We start from the raw sequence: 18,399 nt of genomic DNA on the forward strand, positions 1-18,399 counted from the left end.
TATGTTTGAAAACCTTGTCCTAACGTAATCTCATTCGGCAGGCCGGGAGGAGCTAGGGGACTTGTCCAAAGTCGCGCTATCCGTCGTGCCAGAGCCAGGGTGGGAAGTGTAGCTTCCAGTCCAGTGTTCTTTGGACGCGTCAAACCACGGCCCCAGTCTCTCAGGTAAAATGGGGAGCGAGGCAGTTTTGTAGTCACTGCATCAGTCTCATAGTTTATTCTTGTTAGAAACCCAGCTTCCTGGAGAGTATTTGTCCTCTGGCCAGACGATTATTTCCTATACTTAAGGAAGAATCAAACACTGGGGGCCACTGCACTGGGTTTTAGGTTGGTTTGGGTGGGACCTTAAGTGCTGTGCAGAACCTTATCCCTAAGAGGACTCCAGGTCTCGGTGCTTCTGCGCTGTCCCCGGGAGGCCCCTGCCGGGAGTAGCTCCACGTGCTGTGCGTCACGGGTGAAGCCGGCTGCGGACCTCCTCTCACGCCTCGGCCTCCGCTAATGAAGGTCTAGTAACCCATTCCTCTGGGGAAGGCTTGGTCTACAGCCAAGGCTCAGTTTTTAAAACACTGGAGAGGGGGACCCCGATTGCAGTGTCACAAACGCGTCTGCGGTCTCCCTGCTGTGGGCCTTTCGGGGGGCGACCTAGGAATGACTGGTACTTGGGAGGATACTAGGGTCTCTCTCAGGCAATTCTGAAGGTTCTGCCCCATCATTAGGAGCTCTAGGATACAAGAGAAAATACCTCGACGGGGCACGACGCCCTCCTGGGCCCGCGGAGGGCGCCGGGGGGCGCCGGGGGGCGGGGCGGAGCAGCGCTCGGGCGGCCACGAGGCTGCGGGGGGCGGGGGCTCCCGGGGGGGCTCCCGGGGGGGGCTGCGGGGGGAGGGGGGCTCGCGGGGCGGGGGCTGCGGGGCTCCCGGGGCGGCCGAGGGGCTGCAGGACCGGCTCGTGGTCCCGACGCCGGGTCTCAGCCTCGCCCCCCGCAGCCCCGGGGCGCTGGGCGGGGCGAGCCGGGCCCGGGGGTAGGGGGAGTGGAGGGGGGCGGGGGGGGCCGGGCGCGCTGCCCCCGCCCCTGCTGCCCCCCGCCCCCCTCTGGGCCCGCCCGCCCGCAGCCGGAGGAGCCGGGGCGACGCGGGAGCCTCAGGGCCGGGGGGCGGCGGCGGCGGCGGCGGCGGCGGCGGCGGCGGCGGCGGCGGGGGGGGGCGGGGCGGCCGCCCGCAGCCCCTCCCGGTGCAGCGCTTCCCACTGGCCGCGGTTCGCCGCCACCGAGTCCAGCATGGGCTTCAGCTTCGCGTTGACCTTCACCAAGGCCTGGAGCAAACAAAAGGAAACAGGTGGAGCAGAGGCCGGGCCTCCCCGGGGAGGGGCGGGCCGCCAGCGCTGTCCGGGCCGACGGGCTCCTCCCGGGGACCCGCGGGGAAGACCGAGGGAGACGGCGGCGGCTGCGTCCCGCCCCGGGGGCGGCCCCGTAGCTGGTGACCCTGTTTTCAACCCACATCACACAAATCGGGACACGTAGGGCACAGAATACCCAGCTCCACCTATGAGTGTATATTGTTGCCCACCGTGGAGACCTCCACATCCCAATAGACCATGAACTTTTTTTTTTTTTTTTTGAGATTTTATTTATTCATGAGACACAGAGAAGCAGACACCCTGATGCGGGATTCGATCCCAGGACCCCAGGATAATGACCTGAGCCAAAGGCAGATGCTCAACCACGGAGCCACCCAGGTGCCCCAATAAACCACGAGGTTAAGTTTTTACCAAGCTACATCTGTCCACCACGGGTGGTTCCAGGTGGACTCACCTGAATAAGGCTTGTTAACATCCCGAGAGGTGTTCATTTTTCACACCAAAGATGGGGGAGCTGAGCTGTGCTAAATGTACAGATGGGGAAGTGAACACGTAGGGAGATGGGCCCGAGGGAAGGCAGTGGGCAGGAAGGGGCCAGGCTGCAGCCAGCGCAGGAGGGAAGAGGACGTGCAGGTGAGCCAGCTCACCATGAGGCTAATGAAGGATTCAGGGCCCTACTTGCAGGACTCTCCTAAATATTTTCTCTTCTACTTAATTTTGTTATTTAAAAAAACAGAGTCCCCTCCTCTCTAATGGCGTACACTTCCAGCCTTATAAAACCTGGGTGGCCTCTGTCATGGAACACAGTAAGGAATAGAGCAGGGACCATGGAGCTGTGGCGGTGTTAGCCCATGGAAAGGGAGTCGGCCCACTTTATGCCTTGGGTCTGCATTCTGTGGCCAAACATACCCCCCTCTGTGTAGACACCTTGCAGGTGTGTCCCATTCACCCCAAATCCACTGCAATTTCAGCCTCCCTCCTGAACAGCCTTCTCCACGCAGGACTTGTGGTTAGAGGCTGCTCAACAGCAAAGCCTCCCAGCGCAAAGAACAGGCCTTCGTGTGGAGGGTAGAGTGCAGATCACCGGTGAGACCTGATTTATCCCCTCATATGACCCTCGCTGCAGAGTATGAAAGGATATGACTTAAATGCAACGAGATGTTAGTTAAGCGGGTGTTGAAAAGCCCAGAAGTGACCAGGGATCCTACTGAGCCGTGAGCCCGCCAACTTGGCTGAAGTGGTGTCCCCTCACGCTGATGGCTCTTAAACGGAGCATATTCTCTCTCTTAAAAGTGGTATTTATCACACCAACCAGCATTTAATTTTAAACCAGATTTATTAGCTATTCCATATGAAAACAAAACATAGCAACATAATAGCTCAGGTAGTGATCAAAATCCCCTTTATTTTCACGAGAAAAATGCAGGTTACTGCTTTCTGCTCCATACACAATGTTTTTATTTGGACAACCATGTCGGGCAGCAACGAATGCCACAGTTTTATTTAGTATAGTTTGGCACTGGCTCCTTTTCACTCTGATCAAGCCTTTTAATTAAACTGACTACTATAATTCCTATGGAAATTAGTGTTTATGTTATTTTCCTGCTACAAAAGCATTTCTCTAGAACTTATTTTTTTTTTTAATCCCAGGAGCACAAATTGGAATTTTTTTCTGCCTGAAATGTAATTAAAAACTCATTTGATTACTATATTTCTGGCTCTGTTTTACTTATTAAATTCCTGTAATCAGTTTTCTTTTATGAAGCTGCTGGGAAATGATCTCAAAAGCAACACATTTTTCTCTTCTTTGGCAGGTTCCCGAGCATTTACTAAATTACATTCATAGCACCTGCCCATGATTCGAATTACTCCACCAATTTATTCCTTAAACCATTTAAGTTTATTTGGCTTAGTCCCAAACAGAGATTTCTTTCCTTTATCTAGCTCTTTGTTCTCCCTCTTGCTACCTTTGTGGTGAATAAAAAAAACTTTCTGGGGGTGTGGAGGGGTGCAGTACATATTTCTCAGAATTCCTTCTCTTTGTTTCATATTCTCTTTAATTAAACACGGAATTGCCATATTAGAATATCGTTTTCCTCTGGCAGGTGCTGGGTCTAGGTAAAGGTAGCAAAAATCCCATCCTGTGCTGTCAGTAAGAGAATTGCTCACGCTATTTAGAAAGATATGGATAAGCCTAAAAGCTTCTCATCAGTGACACCTGATGAGTTCTGTGCAAATGCTACTTGTTCACGAGTCTTGTTTGACTTGCTCTTCACTTAGCAAAAGAGAAGGGGACAGTTATCACCTGTCTAGTCACTCTCCGTATAAATGCAACAGAACTCAATGAAAACTACAACATGTTTTAAACGTGTCCAGAGGCGGTGAACTCCTGGGTTGTTCTGATTTTAGAATGTCCTTCCTTATCTGGAGCTGAAATCTATAGCCTCGTAACGTCTACCTAATGGGCCTTGAAGCCGGAATCTACTTGAGCAGCGTGGGACTGATGACTCGTATGCTGTTGCAGGCCTACGTAGGTCAGGGTTGGGACTGACCAAAAAACCCAACTTGGGATGTGCTGCTTATTATCCCTTGGGGCAACTGTATGGCTATCATGGGGGTTCCCAGATCCTGCCAGGTCCACGCACCTTGGTACGTGCCCTCTCCGGAACACAGCCCTGGGCGTCTAGTCATCCTAGTGGCCACAGGACCCCACTTCCTTCCTGATTCCATTCACTCTGTGGTTGAGTCCCCTTGACCAGCAGGTATGGTTTATTCCACACTTTATTTATGTTTTTTTTTTTTTAGATTTTTATTTATTTATTTATAGAGACACACAGAGAGAGAGAGAGAGAGAGGCAGAGACACAGACCGAGGGAGAAGCAGGTTCCATGCAGGGAACCCAACGTGGGACTCGATCCAGGGTCTCCAGGATCACACCCCGGGCTGCAGGCGGCGCTACACCGCTGAGCCACTGGGGCTGCCCCCATTTATTTATGTTTTGAATAAATAATAGGTTCACATAGTCCAATGGATATGAAGAGCAAAAGAGGTACAATGTAAAATCTCCCTTCACGCCTGCCTCAGACACTTAGTTTCTTTCCCTAGAGGCAACCAAAGTTATTGATTTCTTGGGTATCCTTCAAGACACCTTTTATGCATGTGTAAGCATATATATAAAAATATATACATATATATGTATGTGTGTAACATGTATATGTATACATATAAAGCACTCTAGACGATGTATGTATGTGTATGTGTATAATTAAGTTGATTCCTCTACCATTTCGGATGTTTTAGAGACTGAGTGAAATCAAAACTTTGTGGAACAGCATCAGTATGATGCTTGAGCGAGCCCAAATGTACTGTGTAGAAATTCGCACTTGAAGTATAGAGAGAGGAGAGGGTCCAAATTCTAATTTTCGATTGCTATGACACTGAGAGTTTCTTCTGCAGACCTTAATCTGCTGTGAATGCACTCTATTGTCATTTTCCTCTGAAAAGTTGTAGTTTTCATTCCTAGAAGTTTGATTTGGATGATTTTTATATCTTCCATGACTCTGCTTGTCATGCTTGATCTTTTCTCTACCCTTTTGAACATATAAGACATAAATGTCTTCATGTCCTTCTCTGTCAATTCTATGATCTATATTATTTCTGAGTCTATATTGACTGATTCATTTTCTCTCATTATTTTGGGCCAAGTTTTCTTGCTTGTTTGCATGCTTGGTAATTCTTGACTGGATATCAGCCATTGTGAATCGGATGCTGTTGCATGCTGGATTTTTACTTGTTTATCTATTTATTTTGGCATTTCTTTAAACGTTTTTCAGTCTTGTTCTGGGATGCAGCTAGGCTACTCGGAAATAGTCTGGTCCGTTTGAGGCTTGCTTTTCAGCTTTGCTAGGTTGGTCCAGAGCAGCCTTTAGTCTGGGGTTGATTTGGGTCCACTACTGAGACAACATAAAGGAACTGTACACACGGTACCTCCGATGTTTCAAGGTTTCTCTTTAATATTCTGGCTGGCGGGAGCATGGATTGTTCCCCAGCCTATGTGAGCCCTGGGGATTGTTGTACTTGTTCCTCAGCCTGACCAGGGCCCCATATGCATGTGGTGAACAGCACTGGAGCTCACGCTGCAGATCTCTGGAGCACACACGCTCGCTCTCTCGCTCTCTCTCTCTCTCTCTGGGAGCTGCCTCTTCTCTGGTCCTCTCCCCTGGGACCTCCAGCCTCCTTGGCCTCCCCAACCCCCGCTCAGTGAGACCGCTGAGGCTCTGCCCGTGTTTCCCTCCCTGGGCTGTGCCTGGAAGCTGTCTCCGCAGTTAGCTAAGACAGTTGTAGGGCTCACCTCATTTGCTCCCCTCTCTCCGAATCCCCATATTGTGCTGCACGCAGACTGTTTCAACACTGTGGTTTCACGCTTTCTCCCCTGTCGCTTTATCACAGCCGGCAGTTAGAGGCACCTCATCCCTGGCTCTAAACAGCTCTGCTTGGGGTACTATCCCATGGGCTCCCAGGGAGAGTGGAAACAAGGCCTTTCATCTTTGTCTCTAGCTCCTCCCACAGTGACCCTGGGGACCGAGAGCCTGTCCTCTGCTTTGCCCACAGAGCAGGGGCAGGAGGAGAGGGTACAGCTCCGACAGCTGCTGCCAGTGGCTGCCTGTGGGGTCAGGACGTCGTGACCTGCTATAGAATCCTGCTATAAAAACAATCCCGGAATGACCCTCTTGGGAAATGAATATAGGATTCTCTCTTATTACCATTATTCCTGAGACCATGTTTTTTTTATCAGTTCGCCAAGCTGCGAGGAGTCAGAGTCTGGCCCTGCTCTCTCCCTGCCATCATGATCCACATCTGCTATCATCTGGCCCAGTGTGTGCTTATTAGCTGACTGCAATCACTTCTTGGACTTCAACTGCTGGATCCATGGGGCAGATGTGGGACAAGGGAATAAACAAAGAGAAAGCCATGTTCGTAGAAAAAGTCATTACTTCTATCCTCCGTTGTTGGAAGGGGGCATAAAGGAGCACCAGCAAATTAAAACCACATTTGTCTTTGAACTTAAAAATGTCCAACCTTTTCAAAACTTTGGGGGAGTTATCTGAGCTGGCTATTCATTTATTTTTTTAAAAGGCCAAAAAGAGGGCAGCCTGGGTGGCTCAGAGGTTTAGCACCTGCCTTCAGCCCAGGGCCTGATCCTGGAGACCCAGGATCGAGTCCCACGTCAGGCTCCCTGCATGGAGCCTGCTTCTCCCTCTGCCTGTGTCTCTGCCTTTCTCTCTCTCTGTGTCTCTCATGCATAAATTAATAAAATCTTTAAAAAAATAAAATAAAAGGCCGAAAAGAGAAGGTCGTTTTTACTTCTTATGGTTGAGTTGTGCATTTCCAGAGTGCTGGCAATAAGACACTCTTTTCTGCCTTTCCCCACCCCCACCTTACCCAAGAGAAATATTCAGAAACTAAGAGGTACAACACATGGTAGAAAAGAATGAATTTAGAGTATTTCTTTGGGGCGCCTGGGTGGCTCGGAGGGTTAAGTGTCTCTCTTCGGCTCAGGTCATGATCCCAGGGTCCTGGGATCAAGCCCTGCATGGGGCTTCCCACTCGGCAGGGAGCCTGCTTCTCCCTCTCCTTCTGCTGCTCCCCCTGCTTGTGCTCACTTGCTCTCTCTCTCAAATAAATAAGTAAAATCTTAAAAAAATAAAGTATTTAATATCAATTTTTGGATAAATTATAAAATCAGACTTGGAGCCCATCTCCACTATCTGTTTGAAGCAATATCCCCGTTGGGAAGTTATGATTACTTTACTACCATGACTATTTACTTGCTGAGTGAAAATGTCAAGAAGCCCATTTGAAGGTTGGTATCTTGAAATAGAAAAGCACTGATGACAGGACCAGTTGGTGTCACCTCTGCTCAGACCTTCCACGGGAGGGGCAAGGAGCATGCAAGCGCGGCAGGCCCTGAGACTCCCCTGAACTCCTGTGACAGGCCAGAGTATCTCTGGGGAACAAAGAGGCTTCTCCTTAAGGGGTGTGCCTTCAGAGGGAAGTGGCCAACTGTGGGAGCAAATCCAAACTCTTATTTTATTTTACTTACTTTTTAAAAGGTTGTGTTTATTTATTTACAAGAGACAGAGAGAGGGAGGCAGAGACACAGGCAGAGGGGGAAGCAGGCTCCATGCAGGGAGCTCCATGCAGGACTTGATCCCAGGACCCCAGGATCACACCCTGAGCCAAACATGGGTTTGGAACATGTAACTAAAACACAGGTTCAAATCCAGACTTTTAAATTGTTGGACTGTTTCATTTCTTGGTTCCCAAAGGTTAAGATTATTCCTGATTCAAGCACCATGTTCCTGAATTTTGCACGCCAGGCGGCAGTGCTGCAGTTGGCTAAGAAGCACGTCGCCTTGCCAGCCTTCCACTTCTATGTCGTCCCGCAAAGGCCAGGGACAGCGACCGGCTGGTCCAGAGCTGAACTTGTCACCTTCCTCCAAACCCTCCTCCTTCAGTTTACTCTCAGGGAACTGAGCATTATCACCTCCGCCTACCTGTTGAGCCCCGAAACCTCTGAGTCACCCATGACATCTCCCGCTCCCCCCACATTCAAACCATCACCAGGTCCCATCAGTCCCGCTTCCAAAGTGTCCTTGTGTGTCAGTTTCTTGCCACGTCCACAACCCTGGTTTAGATTACCGTCATCTTCTCAGCTGCTCTAACCTGCTCCTCTCCCACGGGGGGGGGGGGGGGGGGGGTGCTGGCCTCCCCTCCGCCCCCCAACTGTCCACCTCGTAGCCACAGGTCCCAGCTCACCGCTCTCTGCCCTGAGCCTTTCAGTGGCTCCCGTGTGATATGCACGTGCTGGAAGACTCCACCAGAAAAAGAGAATTGTGGCATTAAAAGAGAATGGAAGCCAGAAACAAAACAAGAGAAAAAACAAAACAAAACAACCCATACAAGCCAATGGAAAACTTGGGTCATGGTACAAAAGCAGAATTTTGAAATGCCCAAATAATCCCATCAAGTTTTCTAGAAAGCCTGAAATTCACATCTTGCTATGTATCTTTCTAACATTTTCCTAAGGAAAAAAAAGAAAAAAAAAAAAAAAAAAAGAGCCGAACTCCACATGGTGTGTGTGTTTGGCAGGGGAGTAGCCGAAGTGTTAGTTACGACATGTGAGAGCAGATGGAGCTGGCTGTGGGGTCCAGATGGGAGGCACAAACAGATTCCTCCTAAACCTCACTCTTTCTCTCCCCAGTTCAATGGCCTTTGAAACTCAAGGTTGTGTAAAAATTAATTTGCATTAAATTGCTTAAGATAATGTATTAACTACCACAGGAGGCTTCCAGCAGATTTTAAAACTTGCTTCGAAAAACAAATACTCAAACAATAATGGGGAGCACAGAAGCCAGCCAAGACTTCTTTGAATAAATGTTTTTAAACATTCACATTAAAGAGACCAGCCTTAAAATAAATCTTAAGTGTGTAATTCGCCAAAGTCAGAAAGTTAATGATAACCATCCACCTATGTTACAACACAGAACTACGCCGGGCACCGCGTACTACTGGCTTCTTTCCAGGCTAGGATGCCTTGGAGTTCAAAGGGCGCGACAGCCTTAGGACTCCCGTCCCGTTTGGGGGCAGAGGCATCTACTCTGCCGGGACTCTCCTATCTCTAACAGAGATGGCTAGTTGCCTTCCCAATATGCATTTTTAGCCTCCCCCGAGCTTAGTTTATTATGGGAGTTTATTCAGCTGGAAGGTACATCTTGGTCTTATCTCCTTGGTGCTGGAATAGTAACATGGTGGCTGGAGCTACAGTGGCCACTTTGTGACGATGAGGCGATCTTGAATATGGCAGCCATGTGCTAAGGAAAGATAAACAGAGCCTGGGTCTTTGATGGCTATGGAACTACCTTACCATAGCAGTACATAGTGGATTTCTCTGGATATGTTTTGAATCAGACAGAAAAAGAAATCTCTAGTTTGTTTAGGCTTTTATGATTTCAGATCGCTATTACTAGCAGCCCCGTGCAATCTCTAATGGAGAGAATGGATGTCATGCTGTAGGTCTCTCTACTTTCTGTCACACTGTGCAAGTGTCGGAGAATTCCAGCTGATTACTTGTTTCGGGGAATTATGAGTTAACTTTTTATGCCAGTGGGTTATGAGGGAACTGTAAGAGACAGCAGAAGCGATACGCTGTCCCTTTACTGTTCCTCTGCTAATAGAATCCATTCCATGTGCTCTGAGTAGGTACGCACTTCAAGCCTGACCAACAAGAGTGCCCCAGCAATTGGTGTAGGAGTGGGGCTGTAGCTCAGGCCAAGGCAATCAGAGCTCTCTCTAGGTTTTACCTAGAACTGCTAGAAATGAGGTTTTCCTTTTCATGTTTCTTTTGCTGTGATAAAACCTATAACAGACTCATGACATCAGAGCTGCCAGGACGCGTGAGGAAAGCCTGGTAGAGAATGAAGCCAAAACATACATCGGAGGCAGAGAAAAGGGGACACGTCTTATGGTTTCCTTTAAATGCCCTGGCTCGGGATCCCTGGGTGGCGCAGCGGTTTGGCGCCTGCCTTTGGCCCAGGGCGCGATCCTGGAGATCTGGGATCGAATCCCACATCAGGCTCCCGGTGCATGGAGCCTGCTTCTCCCTCTGCCTGTGTCTCTGCCTCTCTCTCTCTCTCACTGTGTTCCTATCATAAATAAATTTAAAAAAAAATTAAAAAAAAAAAAATGCCCTGGCTCTAGCTCTATGCCACCCAACCAGCTATGCCTCTCCGCTCCCCAGTTACCTGAGCCAATCAATTCCCATTTCTGCTCAGACTAATTTGAGTGAGTTTTCTGAGCTCCAAGTAGTCTTTGGCTGTTGTCACTTATTTTTCTCTGTCACCCCCAGAATTACTTGAGATTGAAACCTCTTATCAGATTTTGAACTGGTGGCTGGCACAAGGAAGTTTCAGCTTCCTCAGCACACAAAGTTGCTGCTGACACTCCCTGGGCAGAGACCAGCTAAGCAGTTCTCTCTCTCCTCTTTGAACCCCGGGAGTCTGCCAAACCGACCCTTTAAAAGGTTGCTCATTGTTAGCCTGCCAGGTTATGGGGACTCAGAAAAGGCTAACAGTGTATGCCAACTCCCTCAGGTGGTGAAGTCAGCAGGCCTATGGAGTTTCGGCTTCCAAGGAAGGAAGATGACTCAGAGGAGTCAGGGGTCAACATCCGAGTAGCCTGGATTTTCCCTGCGGGGCTAGGTGAGCTCTGGGAGAAAGGACAAACAGCGACTGACTGTTACCTTCTCCTTACTGGGAATCCACTATTACTCCATGTTTGTCGTATCGGGTGAGATGCTTTCTCTGTTTGAGAAAACTCTTTTTCTATGTATGTGATAGCTCCTTCGTAGATCAGTTACTACTCAGCAGTAGCAGATTGGCTGTGTCCAAATTTTGCAAATGCCAAAAAAATATCGTCCGCTCTTTCTGAAAATTTTTAGTGATATTTGAGATGGTAAGATGTAAATGGAGCCAGTTGTAAATTGGAGCCAGTTAGTCACCCAAAAAGCAGTAAAGATGAGAAAGCCACGAAGGTAATGCCTCTCATGAGGGCACAGGAGCCCATTAGGATCCAATGGAAGAATGCTTCAGATCTATAACCAGAATCCTAAGGGCATGTCTGGCCGAGTTATAGCACTGATGTTTGTAGCAGCGATGTCTAATATCCTGGAAGCTGATCATAGTACTAGTAATAACTTAGATCCTTTTCTTTCCAAGATGTGAAGCAGGTCCCTGTAAAAATGAAATGCCACCGTGCTCAATAGCAGCCTTCTCTCTCTCTCTCCTCCATTTCCATTCCCTTCCTGACCTCTCAGGTTACTTGTTTTGCTTACTGTATTCATACGCTCAAGGGATTGCTCTGTGGAAAAGGATATTTACAAATGACATTAACATTCTGAATTAATGAGGCAGGAATTTTAGTCTCCTAAGGTTGTTATTTCCATTATATAGGGCAAGAGTCTTAACCTCAAATGTCTACAGGGACAGGCCAGTGCAGTTAATGAACGAAATAGGCTGCACGGACAGCTGAGAGTGGCGGGGCCTATGGCAAACTGGACATTTTACAGTTTTAAAAACAGTGTTCAACTAAATAAAACATGTCTGGGGCGGAATCTATTCTGGGGGCCGCCAGCCGCCGGCTGTGATAGACAGGAAAACCCGTCTTGCCAAAATGAACTGAGGACTGAATGTGTCCCATGTTCCAGGCTCCCTCGAGGACCTCTCCCTATGTGAGCTGGTTACGCAGCACAACGGTGCTGGGAGATTGGTATTGTTGATCCCGTTTTGACAGATAAGGAACCTTAGATTGGGGGAAATTAATTAAATGATCCAAAGTGGGCATGGTTAAAATACAGCAGAGCTGGAATGTCCGTCGGGGCCTGCCTGCCTAAAGCCCGTGGTATCTTCCCAGGAGGGGTCTCGCTGGGATGCTGGTAATGACAGGTGTCTGTCTCACCTAACTGCAGTGTCAGGAGAGCGGAGCGACTCTTTTGTTCTGGTGTTTGGGACACTGTTCCAGGACAAATCCACAGGAGGGAGACAGCGTCACTGAATAATGAAGAAACACCGGCTCCCAAACATTAAGGTGTAGACAATGAATCTTTTATCTGTGACTCATCTACTCTATCCTGCCCTGGGAAAATAAAACAAGGGTTTTAAGTAGTAAATAACAGGCAGGCCCAAAGACAGCTCACGTAAATGGGAGCAAGGAGAACCGTCTCTTCTGTTATAATGAGCCCCTCCAGGATACTGTCCTAGGTTATCCTGTTGGTTGGGTTTTTAGAGCACATGGGTAGCTAATCAATCATGTTCACTGTGTAGGCAACATCTGACTTGGAAGGAATGGCTGCTGACCCAGAAGCCACAGCCGTTGATGAATGGGGCTTCCTATAAGAGGGGGTTGGAACATGTAACTAAAACACAGCCACATGGTAACAGTCCACCTCTCCATGCACCAGAATGTTTTCCGGTAAAACTATGCCATCTGAGATTTTATAGGAATATTTAGGCTCTATGATTTTGGCCAGGTTCAATGTGTAAGAAGGACCATTTAAACATTTTTAGTGTGTTGAGCTGCGGGCATTTGTTTGCTCTACATTTTGTGTGTACTTCTCGTGCACCTTGAGTCCTAGGGTTCTGCAAACAGAATGGACAGGCTGCCTATGTGGGAGAGGGTTGTATAAATATGGAGTTGCAATTACATGCCCTTGGCTTGAAGGGTGTTCTGAGAAAGGTGCTAGGGGGCCTTCAAGAATGGGTTCTAGAATACTCTATAACGTTTGCTCTGCTATTTTTTAGCTTATATTTTTGAGCATCTGAGAAGAGTCAAAACACTTGTTATTGGTACTAATGAACTGCTTAGTAAGCACCATGCAAACGATTATGGAACACTTCTTGTGAGGCTTTAACGGTGGTCCTCATGCTCAGTACCACATAGGCTCGGGTTTGAGACAGGGAGGAGCCCTCAAAGCCCATGCACCTCCCCCACAGTGTCCCACATCTACAGAGGCCCTGATCCAAAGCATCCATGAAAACTGCAAGACCCTTGAACAAAAGTCCTCTACTATTTTGGTGGTCTCCCTCCATATGGTAAGGAACCGTCTTTTTCTTAATTTTGTAAGATAATGAAGAAAGGGAGAGTTTGGAGAGAAAGGATAAGAAGCCAAGAAAAGGAATCTTTTACACACACCACTGGGCATATGAGGAGGATGTTGCTTCATTAGCTGGCCTTCTCTTTGTCCAAAGAAAGAGGCCAGTCTGTCCACTTGAAGACCTGGTCGAGGGTATATCATTGTGACTCTTCTTTAATTACATTGCTAACTTTCTAAAAAGCTAAGATATGGGAAAAGTTTGTGGGGGCAGCAGGACCAAGACACTGGATATTTTTATTATATTGTTGAAGTGCAGTTTAAGGATGGAAACATCATAATTTCATGAATAGGAACTTCCTGGTGGGCAAGAATTTCCTATTTTTCCATGTTGGGAAGTTTTACAGTAATTTACCTTCCAAACACTGATCATTTAAAACTAAATAAGCATCCCAATAAAATGACAAACTAGGTTTGTTTTTAAACTAAATTCTAAAGCTTACATGCAAAGATAAGTAAGAATCCTTAGAAAAATACTTGCAGGAGTAATGCTGAAGGTGAAATTAGGCTTATCATTAAAATATATTATAAAAGACTTCAAGAAGCGTGATGAGGTGGACAGGTCGATAGAACAGAATAGTAAACTAAGAATAGAACTAAGTTTAAAGAAATTTAGCATATGATAGAGATGACTTTTTAAATGCTAAGGAAAAGGACTAGTCAAAACCTGATGGGAAAACTCAGGAACCATCTGAGAATCTGAAGTTGGATTCTGACCTCACACTTCACATCTAACAAAATCAAGTACAACCAGATGAATAAAAGGTACAAATATAAAGAAAAAAAACCCCATAAAATACTAAAAGATGTTCTGAGAAAAATTCTTAAATTTATCCTTTTGCAATGGAAAAATCATTCTACGTATGACATAAAAGTCCAGAAGCCACAAAGGAAAAGAGTCATGAATTTGACTACATAAAATCGATGTATTCTGTGTAGCATAAACAAAGGGAAAAGATAAACGACAACCTGGGGAAAATACTTGCCACTTTTGCCACAGATAAAGGTCTATTTCTTTAATATATAGTGAGTACCTACAAATCAAAAAGAAAAGACCACCAGCCTAGTAGAGGAATGGCAAAAATATGAAGCATTTACAGAAAAAAATACAAATTGCTCCTAATAAGTCTATACTAAAAATATAATCAGACTCATTTATGATATGGAGAATGCAAATTAAAACTATCATGAGAAAAAAAATAAAACTATCATAAGATAAATTTTATACTACCATAATGGCAAAATTCAAGAAGTCTGATAACATAGTGTATTGGTAGGGGTGTGGAGAGAGAGGCACCTCACATATTGCTGTTGAGAATATAAATTGGCTCACACTCCACGAGGGAAATCTGGCAATAGCTACCAAGTTATCAAATGTCCATATGCCAAATGGCCAGTAATTCCACTTCTGAGTATTTAACCTACAAATAAAGTAGGTAGAGGATCCATTTACAAGGATATTTATTGCACACGGTTAACAGTAGCCAACTATGAGAAATGCCATCAGTGTCCCTAAATAATTAATTAATTATTGGTTAAATCCTTTATTCTCATCTTTAAACTCTAATACCCTATGGCCTTCGAAAAGATGGAGGCAGTTGTTGTATGGGCACTGAAAAGGAAAACCTCAAAACTATATTAAGTGTGCTAAAGCAAGGTATGGAGTGGGATATACTTATGCTCATATCTATGTGCAAATACATACATACCCATATATATGAGCAGAGTGTGTATACATGAGTATATGCTGTAGTAGAAAGCAGTGTATAATATAAGCATTATGTATAAAAACAGTGTGGGGGGGAATCCCTGGGTGGCTCAGCGGTTTAGCACCTGCCTTTGGTTCAGGTCATGATCCTGGAGGCCCAGGATCGAGTCCCACATCAGGCTCCCTGCATGGAGCCTGCTTCTCCCTCTGCCTGTGTCTCTGCCTCTCTCTCTCCCTATCATGAATAAATAAATAAAATCTTAAAAAAACAAAACAGTGTAGGGGCACCCAGGTGGCTCAGTGGTTGAATGTCTGCCTTTGGTTCAGGTCATGATCCGAGGTCCTGGGTTCGAGTCCCGCATCTGGCTCCCTGCAGGGAGCCTCTGCCTATGTCTCTGCCTTTCTTTTGAATAAATAAAAAAAAATTTTTTTTTTAAACAATGGAGGGCAGCCCGGGTGGCTCAGCGGTTCAGCGCTGCCTTCAGCCCAGGGCCTAATCCTGGTAGACCCGGGATCGAGTCCCATGTCAGGCTCCCTGCATGGAGCCTGCTTCTCCCTCGGTCTGTGCCTCTGCCTCTCTCTCTCTCTCTGTGTCTCCCATGAATAAATAAATAAAATCTTAAAAAAAAAAAAACAATGGAAAAACCCACTGTATTTATGGTTTTCTATAGATTGTCTCTAGATGCATGCCCAAGAAGGGTGTTAAAGATGGTGGCCCCAAGAGAGGTGACTGGGGGACAGGAGTGTGAGGAAGGATCACTTTGCTCTAATACTTTTGTGCCTTTTGAATTCTGTTCCCTGGATGTGTATAAACTGTTTAACAGTAAAATATCTTATTTTAAAAATTTTATCGCAGACAGATAAAGGAACTAGCAATCTTCCATCATGTGTTAGAATTATTAAGTAACAAGTCACCTACCTAAATGCTAATAATGAAAGAAGGCCTGCGGATACAAGGATAAAGAAGAGAAATGCTTAGTTTATGGAGATCGAAATAATTCGGTGCTTCACCACTGTAATTCGAAAATTATTTCGGTACTGGCGATGCTGTTGGGTATCCGCTATGCGATGAATGTTATAACCCCTCCCCCGGCCTGCTCCCCCACCCACATCACAGATAAGGGCCCACTACCTCATTGATCCTAAACGTTTCCTCTGAGAAGCGATCAATGTCCCCTGCTTGGCCATTAAATAGATTTTGAAAAACTCTTCAATCCGTATCAGTCTCATATCCTTATTTAGTTCCTCAAATTTGCCCTCAGCTGGGAATTGGGCAGGCAACTGTGATTCTGTTGTGTTCTCTACTCGTGTGAAGGGCCCCATCCATCATCATTTCTCGGCCTTTTCTGATGCAATGTAGCTGGTTCTTTGTCTTTCTTAAAAACTGAATGGCTGTTAAATTATCCATTTATCTTCCTTCAGATTTTCTGTTTGGTTTCTCAGGGGTTTCTCAGGCCCTCGCAGGGCTGTCTTTTCTACCTTGTTTGCTGACTTTTCATTCCATTTCCCCCCCTCTCCGAGGCGTCCTGGTTCACCGTGCTGGCCTTCAAAACAAACTCCCTGGCTCAAGCTGCTTTCTGCTTGGGGGACATCTGCAGCACTCCTTCCCTTTCAAGTTTCCTCCCCTCACGATAGCTTCGAAAACGCTGACGTGCTATGTTTCAGATTTCCCCCATAGATGGCAGGTGCCATTGGGACAAACTGTAACTGAAGCTCCAGAGTCTCGGTCCTAAACCAGCTTTGCCACACCATTCAACTGGGTCACAAGTGACCTTTCAGGGTTCGGCTTTCCCAACCTGCAGATTATTTGCAAACTCACTTCTCGTCAAGAATCTTCGTATCAGGGCGCCTGGGTGGCTCCGTGGTTGAGTGTCTACCTTTGGCTCAGGTCATGATCCTGGGGTCCCGGGATCAAGTCCCACGTCGGGCTCCCTGCATGGAGCCTGCTTCTCCCTCTGCCGGTGTCTCTGCCTCTCTCTGTGTCTCTCATGAATAAATAAATAAAATCTTTTTTTTTTTTTTTTTAAGAATTTTTGTATCACAACAGCATGTTGTCCCCGTGCACGGTGACCCTCCGAGGCCGTGAGGTTTGTGTCAAGTTAAGGCCTGGTCCGTTAAAGCCCTCTGTAAATGTGAGTCATTATTATTATTATCATCTGAGCTTCGGTAGCCAGTGTTTGTATGTTTGGATAAGGACAGCCAAACCGCCTCGCTCCCTAAGACGTTAGAGTCTATGCTGACACTGAGCACTTACTGCGTGCCAGGTGCCAGTCTGACTTCCCAGGCATTATCTGAGTTAATCCTCTCAGTGATAGCAAGCCAGCCACCGCTATTTATCCCCCTTTTCCAGATGTGATAGCTGAGGCTGGAGCGTTTCTGTCTTACCCAAGAAGACACAGATAGTAAAGGGCAGAGTTTAGATGATCTCAGCTTCCAAAGCTGGGGCTTCTGCGGCCACCTGAGAGGGGGTGCGCACAGGCCTTACCTCGACACAAACCTCACGGCCTCGGAGGGTCAGACTCTTGGAACGGTTGATATAAACTACCTTCCCCTTGCTTCAAGAAGAGAGTCATTTTGTGAGGCCAAAGACCCTTCGAAGGGAGCAGAGTGGAGCTCCTGTCAGTCCAGCCTACAGCCCCGGGGTGCTCACCATAAAAACAAGTCCCAGGAGGGGCGCCTGGGTGGCTCAGGTGGTTAAACAGCTGCCTTCAGCTCGGGTCATGGTCCCAGGGGCCTGGGATCCAGCCCCACATCTGGCTCTGTGCTTGGTGGGGAGCCTGCTTCTCTTTCTCCCTCTGCCCTCTCTCTCGTGCTCTCTCTCACTCTCTCTCAAATAAATAAATCTAAAAAAAAAAAAAAAATCCAAGGATGGCAAGCTTTAGGTTTTATGAGTGTGGAGGGCGGATTTGAAGGAGGATGCTTGTAAAAACACCCAGCGCCCAGTGTCCTTTCCCTTCCCCCGGCCTCGTCCTTCTCTGTAGGTTTCTGTTGCTCTTTCCCTTATAGTTTTCGGCCGATCAGAGCATCTTTAGCCCTAAGCTTATGGACGACATATTAAGGCAAAGACTTGGAGAATTACTCGTCCTCTTCGATTATTTTATGGTTCTGTTAGTTTGTCCCTCCCTTCGCTTCTCGGAGGCAGTGGTTCCTCTGCTGAAACTCCCCCTGATTCACGGGGCGATTGTGAAGAGCAAGTAGAAACCTCCCTGGTCCCTCAGCCGTGAAATAAAGACGGAAAGGCTAATGCCCTGTGGTCCCGAATGGGGGTCCGTTGGGCTGGAGACGCAGGGATGCAGGTGAGTGCACTGCGCAAACGGGGAAAGGCCGAGCCCCCCCCCCCCCCATGGTCTCTACCTCCTGGGGGCAAACCGAGGTTTTAGACTGGGAGCCTGTCATCGGGCAGGTTCCTAAAGTAAGCCTAGGGTCTGCTGGCCGAGGGCGGACGAGGGCTGCACGTGTGCCACCTCAGTGGAGGGGCAGTTTGGGACAGGGCTGGTGGCCGGTTACAGCAGGAGCGAGTGGATGGAGGAGGAGGGAGACGGTGAGCACAGGCAGGTGGACCCGGGTCAGACCTTCCCTCGGGTGTCAGGGAGGGGCTGAGGGGCCCACGGGCCAACCTGCCTTAGGGA

General features: G+C 47.3%; 1 protein-coding gene across 1 annotated transcript in view; it reads right to left on the reverse strand.

The window, feature by feature from the left end:
• Positions 1-1,059: 1,059 nt before the first annotated feature.
• The window catches only part of PDE11A (phosphodiesterase 11A), a 365,302-nt gene continuing 347,962 nt past the window's right edge, over positions 1,060-18,399 (reverse strand). Inside the window, exon 20 of the mRNA XM_025994270.2 lies at positions 1,060-1,310. Coding sequence (XP_025850055.2) covers positions 1,140-1,310 — 171 coding nt within the window. The 3' untranslated portion in view covers positions 1,060-1,139. The remainder of the gene's footprint in view (positions 1,311-18,399) is intronic.

Source organism: Vulpes vulpes, chromosome 3 (assembly GCF_048418805.1).
Source record: "Vulpes vulpes isolate BD-2025 chromosome 3, VulVul3, whole genome shotgun sequence".
NCBI classification, from domain to species: domain Eukaryota; kingdom Metazoa; phylum Chordata; class Mammalia; order Carnivora; family Canidae; genus Vulpes; species Vulpes vulpes.